This window comes from Physcomitrium patens, chromosome 9 (assembly GCF_059467195.1).
Source record: "Physcomitrium patens ecotype Gransden chromosome 9, ASM5946719v1, whole genome shotgun sequence".
Taxonomy (NCBI): domain Eukaryota; kingdom Viridiplantae; phylum Streptophyta; class Bryopsida; order Funariales; family Funariaceae; genus Physcomitrium; species Physcomitrium patens.
Genome location: NC_143418.1, coordinates 11,791,637 through 11,804,464, shown reverse-complemented (window position 1 = coordinate 11,804,464; position 12,828 = coordinate 11,791,637). Strand labels below are relative to the sequence as shown.

The 12,828-nt window shown below is 39.3% G+C and overlaps 2 protein-coding genes across 2 annotated transcripts; one reads left to right on the top strand and one right to left on the bottom strand.

The window, feature by feature from the left end:
- The first annotated feature begins 3,284 nt into the window (after positions 1 to 3,284).
- On the top strand, positions 3,285 to 5,242 carry LOC112286948 (uncharacterized). The gene is made up of 3 exons (XM_024529426.3): positions 3,285 to 3,986; positions 4,358 to 4,670; positions 4,888 to 5,242. The coding sequence occupies exons 1-3, from the start codon at positions 3,760 to 3,762 to the stop codon at positions 5,074 to 5,076; spliced, it is 729 nt and encodes a 242-aa protein (XP_024385194.1). The 5' UTR covers positions 3,285 to 3,759; the 3' UTR covers positions 5,077 to 5,242.
- A 232-nt stretch (positions 5,243 to 5,474) lies between these two features.
- On the bottom strand, positions 5,475 to 10,050 carry LOC112286947 (uncharacterized). The gene is made up of 6 exons (XM_024529425.3): positions 9,404 to 10,050; positions 8,474 to 8,758; positions 8,120 to 8,171; positions 7,729 to 7,796; positions 5,992 to 7,461; positions 5,475 to 5,851 (listed from the first exon to the last, which is right to left on the bottom strand). The coding sequence occupies exons 2-6, from the start codon at positions 8,753 to 8,755 to the stop codon at positions 5,690 to 5,692; spliced, it is 2,034 nt and encodes a 677-aa protein (XP_024385193.1). The 5' UTR covers positions 8,756 to 8,758; positions 9,404 to 10,050; the 3' UTR covers positions 5,475 to 5,689.
- Between the last annotated feature and the right edge of the window lie 2,778 nt (positions 10,051 to 12,828).

Sequence of the window (12,828 nt, the reverse complement as noted above, 5' to 3'; positions counted from 1 at the left end):
ATAATTGGGAGATATAGTGTAACTATAACACAAAGGCAAGAAGAAGGCTGGTAGAACGGAGGCCTCGACCGGGCCGGGCCGGGCCGGCTGGGCGGTTGGGCTCCGCCGGGTCCACAGGACCCGCGCTGGCCCACCTTTCATCCAAACCGACGGTCGTTCGTTGTGTTCCTCATTCATCTAAACTTCACCAAGGGTATGATCGTGCATGCGTCCTCGAGTTGCTTTCCTTTCCTTCCCGAGGGAGCATCAAATATTTAGTATTTAATATTTAAACTATTTGCCATCGAGAAATGAATCCATTCTTAGATCCCCCCCCCTCATAACTGTACGGTGTCGTTTGTTTGGTAACATGCAGTTTTAGGGTCATGAATATCATATTATTGCCCTTGAGGAATGAACGACCTAGTTTAAAATCCGATCTTGAGAATTTGGAATAGTTGTCTGTATATATAGGTTGGTATATATAGGTTGAGAGTCGAAGGTGCTTTTAGTTTTTATTCATTTTCGTTGTGCCTACTATGTGAAATTTGATGTATAAAAAGAATGAGTTTTGGCCATCAGTGTTTATACCATGTGCATGTCCATAGTTTTTGACATTTGCAAGTTGTTGTGCAATAAAAAATGTAAATCAGCATAATATTGTACATTTAATTTAAATATATAATATAGTTATACATGTTAAAAATAATAATGTATGATAATATATATATATATATATATATATATAATCATGAATGTACATACATACATGTATACATATTTTGTAAATATATCAAAATTCTTAAAATGTACACAATCTATAGCTTTGAAATTAAAATACAAAATTAATATATTTTGAATGACATTAGTTAGAGAGCCATTGCCTTATATCATAAAACGAGTTTATTTACAACCCATATCAAAAAACAAACAAACAAATAATAGTAGTTGGAATTGTATATTTGCATGTATCTAATATTTTATTGATTGGATTTGTAACTCATTTTTGGCTTATTGTAGCTACTATTTTATTATCTTTGAAAATCATATTACTTTTTATTACTTTTATTATTGTTTTTTTTAGAATAAAAAAATATAAAATAGTAACAATAATGAAAGATACAAGGATTGTTGAGCCACTTTACACTATAGTTGTTTGGTTGAGTGGAACAACTCCACTTAAAATTGGGTAAAAGGTCAATGTAACAAAATAACCTTTGGTTTGTCCATTTGACTACAAATTGAGTTTTATTTTTATCTAGTCCAATTTTATGTCTATCAAATAATACTTTGGCACCAAAATTGCCACAAAAGATTATTGTGTTGGCAATTTCGACCAAAATAGGTATTGATCATCATCTCTAGAGTGTTTGGTAAAAACTAATAATTATTAATAATAGTTTATAATAATTTGAAAACCTCACTTATGTATCATATTAGATATACTTCTTTAAACATTGCATATGTAATTATGTATGTTGAGATGCAAGAAAACAATTAACTAGACCATTCTAACCAATATGTTACATTAAAATTTATTGCTTTGTTTGAAAGTAAGATGTGTCAAATTGAATGAAATTCCTTACATGTAAGCTATTAGTAGAAATGGTTATATTTCATAAAAATACAAATTAATTATCTTTCTTTAGAGATTGTGCATTGACTTGTAACAACAAAAAGAGATTGAGAGTGATGTAAATGAAATATAGTTTGTTAATAAAACTAAGTATAAAGAAATATGTTTTATTTTTTTTTAATTATAAGTTCAAAATATCTAAAGAATATTTTATTAAGAAATAAAAAAACCAAAAACATAGATAAAAAAATATAAACGACTTATTTTAAAAAGCACTATAAATGCTTATATCTATATAAATAATACTATAATTTATATAATAATTATAAATTATATATATATAACTCTTTTATGATTCAAAGATTAAAACAATCATGATATATGATCTTAAAAAGAATTTGGTAAATATTTAATATATCAACATATAAATACTCTTAAAGCATGCAAATGGATCAAGATTATTTATTATTATAGAAAAAAAAAATATATTGATTACTAAAAATTCTAGAGGATGTTATCATATAAGTCAATCTTCCTTCCACATTTTGATATATTTGTAATTGACTTTGAATAAATTATTAAGTAAGATGGACCTCATTACCAATTCTTTGTTAAACAAAAATGTAGCTACATTAGTAAAGAAGTATTTTGTAAACTAATTAGTAATAATTATTCATATTAATTAAATAACTCAGTCTTCTGATTTTTACAGTTTGAGAAATTTTGAATTTATTGTGTGAAAGATGGAATTTTGTAAATGAAAAATAGTATAGTAATACAATCATCAAATCCAATTTGGTCATGGAATGAGATGTTATCATTTTAAGATATGTATACAAATAGAAATTTATAACTAGTCTCAAGTAAGTTAGTTAGTGGTATTAATAGATTTGAGACTTCCACTATTTTCATGATGCTTACATAAATATGTATTTAATAATGGTGATGATTTTGTGTATTTATGAGATTGATGATGTTTGACACTTGATAAAATCTGGTGTTAGCGATTAGAAATCTTAATCAATTGAGACACTGAAACCAATCTAGAAAATATTGGAAAGAAATTCAATGTTGATGGTTCTAAAGCTCCCTTTGTTGCAACATTTAGGAAAAACAAATAAAAATGAGAAAGAAATTGCTGCAGAACTTAAAAAAATATATTACCTAGTTTCAAAGTTAAAAATTAAACTTCTGAACATGTAACATATGTTTAAAAAAAAAAAAAAAAAAAAAAAAAAGGTAGAATAAGTTGCCATTTACCACCACAGGAATATCTGGAAATCTAAATGACCTTTCTATACTGACAATATAAATGATAAACGAAAACAAATGGCAATATCTTATAATTATAATAATAATAAAAACACTATTATCATTTGAACTATAAAAAGTGAAACATTCTCTCAAGCTATAAAATATCATGCTTACAATTCCTTGCCTTAATATTTTTATAAAGAGAAGTTTACTTTTTAGACATGGAAACATATGAAACCAATTAAAATTAACATCCCCTACATTCATCCACCAGAAATCATTCGTTGGTGACTGCAAAGGACGGTTACAGGTAGGAAACGTGTCAAAGTGAAAATCCTCACCACGTTGCGCACTTCAAGCAAAAACGAGAAGTAAGTCCTTGCTGATCCACATCAGCATATTCCCCTTCCATGTCAGCAAATATTCCTAACTTACTTGCCAAGGAAGCACCCGAAAGATTCAGATCGCCGTCCTTTACCGAAAGTAACCTCGAATTCCGAGACCTCGTTCCCGGAGCCAAATCTTCTGGGTCTGTTCTTCTCGCACCTTCCGCCTCAGATTGGTTCCAATTCGGCACTGCAATTTCACGTCTCTTCGATCCCGTTTAGCGAGTGGCCGCATCCGATCAAGGATTTCACCAAGTAATTAGTAATCGCTAATCGATCGCTAATCCCCGTTGCACCCAACATCTACATCGTTGTTGGGTTTTCTTGGGCTACTGTAATTTAGGTGCTCTGTTGCATGGAATTGGCCGGTTTTTAGGGTTGTCTGCTTGGAATTTGCCTTCTTCTAGGGTTAGTTGTTTGTAACCGTGGAGCAGGTTTTCAATTGGGGATCAATCGTGAATTGAGATATTTTGGTGGTTTTTTGTGTGGGTTACGAGGTGAATTGGCGCTTTTGCTGTACTCTTATTGTGAATTGCATGAGTAGGGGTTGAGTGGCTATCGGTCATGGATGTGAGGTTAAGTAGGATGAGCGATGGGAGTGAAGGAGACTCACGGGAAGGATTCGGGAATGGCGAGAGCATCGGGTTTTCGAGGAAGTTTGATCCGAATGATCCTTGTACTTACAGTACTATTAGGAAGTACAAGTGTTTCTTGGAAGGGAATGATTCTTCAGGGAATGCAGTGCAAAAGTGTGAGCGGACGGAGCAGTTGCTGAGGAGATGTCCTGGCAGGTCAGATTCGTGACGTGCCTTTCTCGTTCTCTTGATTGCTCGATGTCTCGATCTCCGTTAAATTAGTCAGGGTTTTTACTTGTAACGAGCATGTCATATTTAGGGTTGTAATTAGCCATTGAAGAGGGATACGGATTCGAATGGAGAAAGGAGCGTCTCTACTACGATATTTCTGAATTGGGTTTCTCCGTCTCTTGCTTGATATCACATTTGGCTCACCTTTCATTTAGAAACCTCTGTTTTATGACTGGTTCAATTTTTTGGAAAGTCTTCGAGGTTTTTCTGCCGCTTTTACGTCATTTAGATCCCTCGAAGATTTTCTGAGCATGTTTGAATTGGTGATCGAACTTCCTTTTCTGCTTGTAACGCAGACCTGTTGAAGTTGTGAAATCTGAAACTGAGTATACGGAAGGTGATGCGGCGACTGGGAGCACAAACTTTTGGATCGAAGGCAGCGACAGGTCTCTTCCGCTACCAGGACTACATAGTGATGTTGAGCAGGATCCTCGGAGTATTTTGCCTAGGCCTTTCACAGAATCGGATTGGCCTCGGTCTTTGACGCAGAGGGATGAACGTCAGCGTTCTCCTGCGGTACCTGGAGGTTTTACTGGATTCGGAGGAATAATGAACGCTATCGAGGATGTGATGAGAGAGACGGAGGACATGGCTCACAGTTTTCTCCATGTAAGAATTTATTTTTGGATTTTTATAATGTAATTGGTCAACTGCACAGCCTGTATATCGTGATTGATGTTAGAACTAGCGCCTTCATGGTCTTCTTGACGATGATGTGAGTAAGCATTTAAGTAAATTCAGGACAGTGCTTAATATTTTATCACTCAACGTTCCCTCATAATCAGTCAGATGGTTTGATGCGTTCATTTGTGTGCAATGCTTTTAGGTGTTTGGGCTTGATGGAGACGAGACAGATCGATCGGGCAATCCTTTCGATCGGTGGTTTGGAGGTGGTGACGTATTCGGTGATTCCGAAAAGAGAGCGCCGCGAAGATCTGAGCCTGATGGTGTTCATCACCCGGCACAGTCATCCAAGCCAGATATTTTTGATGGTAGAGATTTTCGCGAAGTTTAACGTGAAACGAAGTACACCTTCTGCAATTAGATGGGATGCACTGAGCAGGAGAAGTAGATTACAGCCGTTTTGGCGGACTTTTAACGAAAGGGATGTAGAGGTGGCGGAGGATTCTATGCTGCAATTTATCGTCTAATGAGATTGCTCGCTGCGATTTATTTTAAAATTTTTTGTTGAATAAGTTGTTTGGGTGATACATACGGTCCACATTTTTTATGATGATGACCGGCGAGTATCAGTTGTTAGATGTAATTTCACTTTGTGCACAATTATGATGGTATGCGTGTGTGGATGATGACTGTAGTTGCTACATAATTTCAATCGACTTGCACCGAAATGATATGCAGAGGTATGTGTAATTTGTATATGCTATGAAGAATTGAAAGTTCATAATAATGTGCAGAAAAGCGGCTTTTATAACCTCCAGTTGTACTGTACACGTCGTACATCAAACTGTAGAAAGCTGTAATAAGACGGAGGGGGTCATGCGGTGCGAAGGTGAATTTTGGAACATTACCAGAGATCGGTTAAAGTCTACCTGGTAGTGCCCTACAATGAGGTCATACTTTTGACACAGCCTCACTACATACTCTAAGGATATGCAAAAATGCTTTTATACATGGGAGTCTCTCGACCTGCTGCGACCATTATACGTTACAACAGCCTGATTTTTGCTCTCCGCTGCAATGTTCTCCCGGCGCCGATCAAGGGTCTCTGCAACAGACTTAGCCTCGGCGCTAAGACGATAAAGAATTCCATTTATTGCCTCTATTCTCTGCAAGTGTACGAAGTAATTTTTAGTTAGAAACACTTTTTTCCAACAAAAAGTTCAAAATTTCTACCCGTCTAAGCATAAATGTTGCACAAACCTTTCAAAGAAGTAATTTGGGACACATGATGGGTAAAAGAACTAGCCTGTTGCTGCTCCGTATCCCGCAATTGCTCCAATCCTCCCTTCTCTATATTACAAATATTCGAGTTCGTGCCTAAGTTCTTGCTTAAAAAATGGGTCACATTCTCATTCCTGCTTCCTAATGGTGGTCGAACCTCTCGGTTGATTTCTGCGGTACTGGTGTTCGAAAGGCTGCACGCTCGTACAAAGTCCACATCCTTCTCTGCGCTTGGATTTCTTAATAGTGATGTAGGCGCACTTCCTTTCTGCGCCACCTTCTGCTTCCGATCAGACATCTTGGAAAGTCCGAACTTCTCAAGAGAAGCTGCTGTAGATGGTGCTTCAGTACTGGGATCTGTGGGAGGGGTTCTCAATACAAAACTTGATTGCCTTCGGCTTGGTGTCCGAAAGGTGGAAGAGCTCACGGTTGTGAACACATCATCAAACAATTCAGGATTTGCTTTGACTCTACTGGTCCAACTCTCGGAAGCAGTTCTAGAGACCGATCCAGACCGTGTTGGTATAGAATCCTCCTTAGTCGATTGGTGAAGCTTCTCAAATCTCAACGATGAGGATTGTCCTGGTGTTGAAAATTCCACTTCTGAGGACTGCGATACAGGCTTCGGCGTGCTATTGTCCTTCTTCCCCAGAACGGACGTGCTACGAAATGCTCGGTCCACATGCACTGTAGGATGTTTTCCGGCAACAGATGGGCTGAATGGGTCCTTCTTCGTCAAGCATCGACCCTTTGGCAGGCACATAGCATATCCCGGTCCGGCGTCAAGGTTTACTGAGCATTTTTGATCCACCCATGAACTTCTCATTTCTCTTCTAGCACCTAGAGGTCTCAGCAAGTGCCCAGCTTCTGGCGTTCTCGTATGTACACAAAACTCTCCCATCAAAGGAGTTTCTTTGGCTGCAGCAGAATTCTCTACTCGAAGCCTTTTCAACAGCAGGTCTAAACTATCCTCCAGCTTATCAGTTCTTTCGTTATTTACGTCACTAGTGGACGATCTCCGTACTTCAAAAGCATTCGAGTTTCGCCTACAGTCTGGCGTTGACCTCGGAGTGGGATGTACCGGCGACATTGGAGATCGAGGTAGCTTGGATCTGGGTGCATAATCCTGACCCTGGCCTGGAGTTCTGGGATCACATTTTAAGGGTGATCCAGATGGGTTCCAATATTTATGTCGCGCACTGGCAAGTTGATGTATCCACTTGGAGGTCTTGCTACCCCAATCCCGCTCTAGGTTGTTGGATGTAGTTTTCGCCCTCTCACGGAGATTTTGAAGATTTTCAGACTCCCAGTTCATGCGGGACGCGAATTTGGTGTTGAACTTTGGTGTCTGAGGAGTTCGTACCGTAATAACAGGTCTTGACGTGTGACTGGTCGCGTGCATTTGCGCTTTTAAATTGCATATCGAGCAAAAGGTTCGCCTTCTTTCCAAATTGAAGAGGTCACGCTTTCCTTTGTCGGACAAGCATGCATATGCCTATTGCAACAAGATCGAACTGAGCAATACTTCAAGTATACACTTCGGAGTTGACACAGAGATAACAGGGAGTTTTTCTCAATCGAGTAGAGTAGAACTAAGTGAAAAGAGCCAATCCGGCATATTAGTTCAATGGGCTTGAAAGCCGCCATATCCTCTCTACCTAGGAGCGAAAATGATTGAAGATAATGATACGAGTCATTAATTCCTCATAATATCAACATGTTAATGGAGTGAAACACTTGTGGGAAGTAGGTGCATGTATACCTCAGTGATAATTTTGAAAGCTGCCTCGGAATTGGGATGTTTGTTCTTATCAGGATGAAGCAACAAGGCTGCACACACGTTGAATGAGAAAATGTATCTTAGAAAAATCTTGGTCGTCGACTTCACCCTTTTCGTTAGTATCAGAGGCGCGTGTTCTCATTGACGACATTTCCGAAACAAACAACCTAATCTTACAACAGGGCGTAATAATACGTGGTGAGTGATGAGAACGGCCATATTGATGACAAAAGCATCACGGACACTAGAACAACAATAGTGCACAGAGAACGAGCAGTCATGCATCAAGTATACCTCGTATTTCGCTAAAAGATCGATTCACAATCTTAACACATCGAGCCTTGCATACTTATTCTAGGGTTGATAAACGTACCCAACTGTCGATATCGCTTCTTTACAGCGTCAAAGTCCGCCCTCTCATCAACCTGAAAAGCCTTCCGTCAGAATGTGTATTGAAACAGGAACCTTCACGAACACTCAGAAGACCATCATACCCAAAAAAATCTGATTATATCTGGGGTAGGAAGAGTGAAGCGTCATCGACGGGTTTCAATCGTAGAAGCATCATTGGGTGCTGTGGTGCACCAACACCGGTTTCATGATCCAATGCAATTGACCACCATATCCATTTTAAACAACATCAATATCACTCCAGAGGACACTAAGATCGGGGGAGTACACCATGCGACAGTAATGCAGAACAACATTCTCAAAGTATGTGGCAGACCTTCAGGACGTGGTACCAATCGGGGAGCTTCCGAGTGTAAGAGCGATTGCAATGGCATGCGCGCCATGTGGCTGCGTAGCAAACTTGTGTGACTGCCATGAGCTCCGGAAGATTTTTACAATTAGGGAAGACGTTTTCAGTCTTCTCTAGAAGACGAATGGCACTCTCGAAGCGGCCCTCAGTAAGGTATCTGCTGGCTCGATCCATCCATCGCTTCGCCTCTTCTTCTTCACTCTTACATTGTTCATGGATATCCAAACTTGACCGACGAGGACTCTCCATGACCTGTACAACACACAAATCCAACTTCAGCTGCTGCAAAACCTCACCTCGACTCTCATACACTGCAAATCCAGCGCTGCAACTAACTTCGAATTCCCTTCATTGTGGTTGGTTAAGGTGTGTTGCTCAAGCAAATCCCTCCAAAAACTCAGACGAGCAATTGTAACGACTGATCAAATGGTTCATATCGGTATCCACATCTGAGTAAGACGTAGGCAAGCAATTTTGGCTAGTTGATCAAGGAAACTGGATTCGGACTGTGAAACAAAGGTGTGTATGTGGTCATCACCCTAGCTGCCAATGTACTCGTAAGACGGAGGGGGCACATCGGCAGCTACAAAAATCACAAGTGACACAATACTGGTACACAAAACTTGACACATCGTCCTACCTGCAGCCTATCCTACTTCTTAAGGCTGATCACTGTAGCAGCAAATAATTACCACAGATCGCGGGATTTAAAGAACGTACAAATTTGATACTAAAACTTGTAACATGGCTATGCATGTGACAACAACTAGCGAAATGCAGCATAAAGACGCAAGTTAAACCCATGTAGGAAGGCCATACAGAAAGGCACAACAAAAAGAAAGCAACAGACATTAGGGGAAGAAATCATGAAACCAGCCAACTGAACGACACACTTACCTTCTAACTTCTAGCCACCCTGGGAGAGACAATGCGAGACCTGGCCTTCCTTCCAACGATCGCCACGCACAGATTTAACTGACCAAAACGCCGACATCACCCATCAAGAGCACAAGCCGCGAACTCAACACCCGAGACTCGCAGCATACTTTCGCAACTACGACTCCAAGCTCGCTGTCGTCCACACCACCTCGCGAACACCCACTCTCTCACGCCCCACCAAAGCACGACTCCCCATGACCCACCTCCACCCCTCTCCCGGACTTCCTCACCATCTACTATTCCCACACGCTGTCTACCACACACACCCAGGAGCAGAGAGGTCCGAAGGCAAGAGCCGTTACTTCAAACAGAGCTTCCTTCGAACAAAACTCACGCAACAACACCCCTCGGAGCTCGCAACAACGACGGGGAAGAATTAATCGGTAAGAAAGCACTCCCTCAGCGTCCGACGTCGTCCATCCGGAATCCAGACCACACCGATACAAAAACACACACAAACACAAAGAAAATCCGCGACTGAATCAGATCTTCTCTGCCGACACAATAAGCATCGCCGCCGCGGAGGTGCCCATCAACTCAATCGTCCACAACTACTGCTACAAACCATGAGCTCCAGAGATCGACACTAAAGTCGGCACCATAATAAACCAGACCGCAATTGATAGGTAGGTACGCGAAGACAAGGATAGGTGCAGGGGGGGGGAGGGAGACTTTGATCTGATTGAAGTTGGAAGTCTAGTGGGAAGAAGGGGGGGGGAGCGGTTGGGCTGACTTGGGCGGTATCAAAGCAAGGGTCGGAACTATCCGTTAACGGTCGGAAAATGTGGAACGCGGTTAAACGCCGGGTTCATTAAGGCCGGCCTGACGGAAGTGTGTGAGCTCAGCAGACGTTCGAGGGTTTGAACGGGCTCGTTGTTTGTTTGTTTGTTACTTTGTGAGTTAGTTTGTGTGTGTGTGCGTGTGTGTGTTGTTTGTATGGTTTGCAGAGTTGAATGGAGACTTTGTCAGCCGTGCTGTGGCCAGAATTGCCGTTACAGGGTTCGTGTGGGCGCAGTGCCACAGGCTCGGCCCGGACCTGCCCTGCCCTGCCCTGCTCAGTCCGGACCAGGCCTGCAGAGGGTAGATGGGTGGGATGGGTAGGTATATAGGTAGGGAGGTAGGTAGGAACAGTTATGAGCCTCCCTTCCTTGATTTGCGAGCCTGCCAAGGTGCCCTCATGCCAGACCTGTCGCCTCGTGTCTACTTGTGAAGCATCCTGCTGACGTGTCTCAATAGGCCTCTTCAGGGCTTTAATAGTTTAAATATTATAAAAATACAAAGCGATTGCAAGAGTCACTAATTTTATTTTTAAAAAGATAAATTTATTACAATAACATACTTATGTGGTATCTAAATGAGAATCTTAATGAAACTTCTGTAAAGATGGAAGTAAAGATTGAGGAGTATCATGAGCAAATCTACTGCTTAGTAATTTATTGGTAACAACTTTAAAATAAACAAATAATTTATAGTATACTGCTAATTAGCAATATATTATTGAAGTGACATAAGACTACTAAACAAAATTCTAAATTAAAATGTTTGTCTTATGTGTATTTGCTATCATATATGGATTAATATTAAAACTACATTACAGAAAGCGACTGTCAAAAATGTTACGGCATAATATTTACATCTTTAAGTAGATTTATTAGGGTAGTTTAAGTTGTCAATATTTCTAAAGTTTAATATAAAACATTCTACAAATTTGAAGTTATTTTATGAACTAATAGCAAAGCTATGTTTTAATCTTGTAGTATATTTGTACAATATAGAGAAGAGATATCAACATGTATTGCCAAATTAGTAAGTAAACTCTTAAAATCTTCACAACTATTATAGTATTTAGCTATTTAAAATAAAATAGAATATTATGACTAAACTTTATTTTGATTAGAAGAACATTTAAGAACATTTACAATCTTATTGATTAAGATGTAATTAGTCCACAACAATCAAGGCCTTGGAAACTATGCTATTTAAAACAAGTTTTGCTTGCTAAAAACCTCTTACCATATTTTATAATATTTAAAATTTTATAATTATTTCTATGAGGTGTATACTTATGGACAATATAGATCCAAAAAAGAAAATGCTATAATCATTGCAGGAGAAGCTTAAAGTGACCAACATGTCAACTCATATAGACAAGGCTTGAAGAAAAAGAAATAAAAAGTAAACTATATGACAATCTAAAGTCCCACATAGCTATATATTAATACATTCCCCACACCAAGATTCACTACACAGACAAGTTGCAAGTTGAACAATATATTCTTTTGGTTTTGACCACTGAAGTCCACATGCAATGAAAATACTATGACAAGATTGATTATTTATTTATTTATTTATTTATTTTAATAATTGCAACAGATTTATTTGACGTTTTTTGATTTACATTGATTTACAATTGATTTACATTGACGTTTTTTTAAAAATAAAAATAAAATCTGGTGAACAATTCCTATAGATATATTTGCAGAGCCCACAATATAAGTGAAGAAAATGTATGCAACACATCACCATAGTAGAAAAAACACTAATTCAAACCAAACAAGGAGGAACCTGCAGACATCTTAAGCACGTGCTGGGAAATTATACTACTCTAAAAGAGCATTTTGACTGCTCACACACAGAGAGGTCATGTTGACACGCTACTTGTAACTAATCGTCACCAGCGAGAGAAATGGGGACCAGTGTACACAAAAGTGAGAATATTGGTAATGATACCACCTAAGACTAATACAAGACGAATGCGTTCCTTTCACTAGAAACTACACCCGCAGACAACATGATGTACTGTTCAAGAGAATGTTTCGCACAGCATCATTGTCAAGTTTGATTAAAGAATGTTTGAGAGCAAAAACGCAGCACCCATCCTTGTCGTGCTCACCTAACGGCTAGCTAGGAAAGTCACTCGGTCTGCACAGCACGTGATCAAACAATACAACTGCCTCAGACAGAGCTGGACATGGCTCATAACACTGAACAAAAAAAAAAACTTAAACATCCAACAAACTGTTTCCAAACTTCGGGCACTCTGCAATCCCTTAAGCGCGTCCAGAATTAAACCAATGTGAGAATAGTTGCAGATCATCTGAACATTCTGTCCAGGATACACAGAGGTATAAAACCTCAGCAGTCAGCAGAAACTGAGAAGGATATGACAATGTCGCTAAAACTTCATGCACCCCCTGGACTGCTTCGTGAAAAAAAAATACTGTACCCCGCTGAGAGTGGCCTGTTTGATAACGGCCAGACTACATTACATGGGCCCCGACATGATAAGTTTTCAGATGGTCTTGCCAATTCGTTTTACAATTTCCAACCACAGGCTTCACGATCGGCTTCACGATCGGCATCCACACATCATACACGCTGTA

What these genes read in the sequence shown, in the direction of transcription:
- LOC112286948 (XM_024529426.3), top strand. Translation starts at nt 3,760, where the DNA reads ATGGATGTGAGGTTAAGTAGGATGAGCGATGGGAGTGAAGGAGACTCA. An exon ending in CTGAGGAGATGTCCTGGCAG is followed by an intron (nt 3,987 to 4,357) that starts GTCAGATTCGTG and finishes CTTGTAACGCAG; the next exon opens with ACCTGTTGAAGTTGTGAAAT. An exon ending in TGGCTCACAGTTTTCTCCAT is followed by an intron (nt 4,671 to 4,887) that starts GTAAGAATTTAT and finishes CAATGCTTTTAG; the next exon opens with GTGTTTGGGCTTGATGGAGA.
- LOC112286947 (XM_024529425.3), bottom strand. Translation starts at nt 8,755, where the DNA reads ATGGAGAGTCCTCGTCGGTCAAGTTTGGATATCCATGAACAATGTAAG. An exon ending in GAAGCGATATCGACAGTTGG is followed by an intron (nt 7,797 to 8,119) that starts GTACGTTTATCA and finishes ACGTGTGTGCAG; the next exon opens with CCTTGTTGCTTCATCCTGAT. An exon ending in CTTTCAAAATTATCACTGAG is followed by an intron (nt 7,462 to 7,728) that starts GTATACATGCAC and finishes TTGTTGCAATAG; the next exon opens with GCATATGCATGCTTGTCCGA.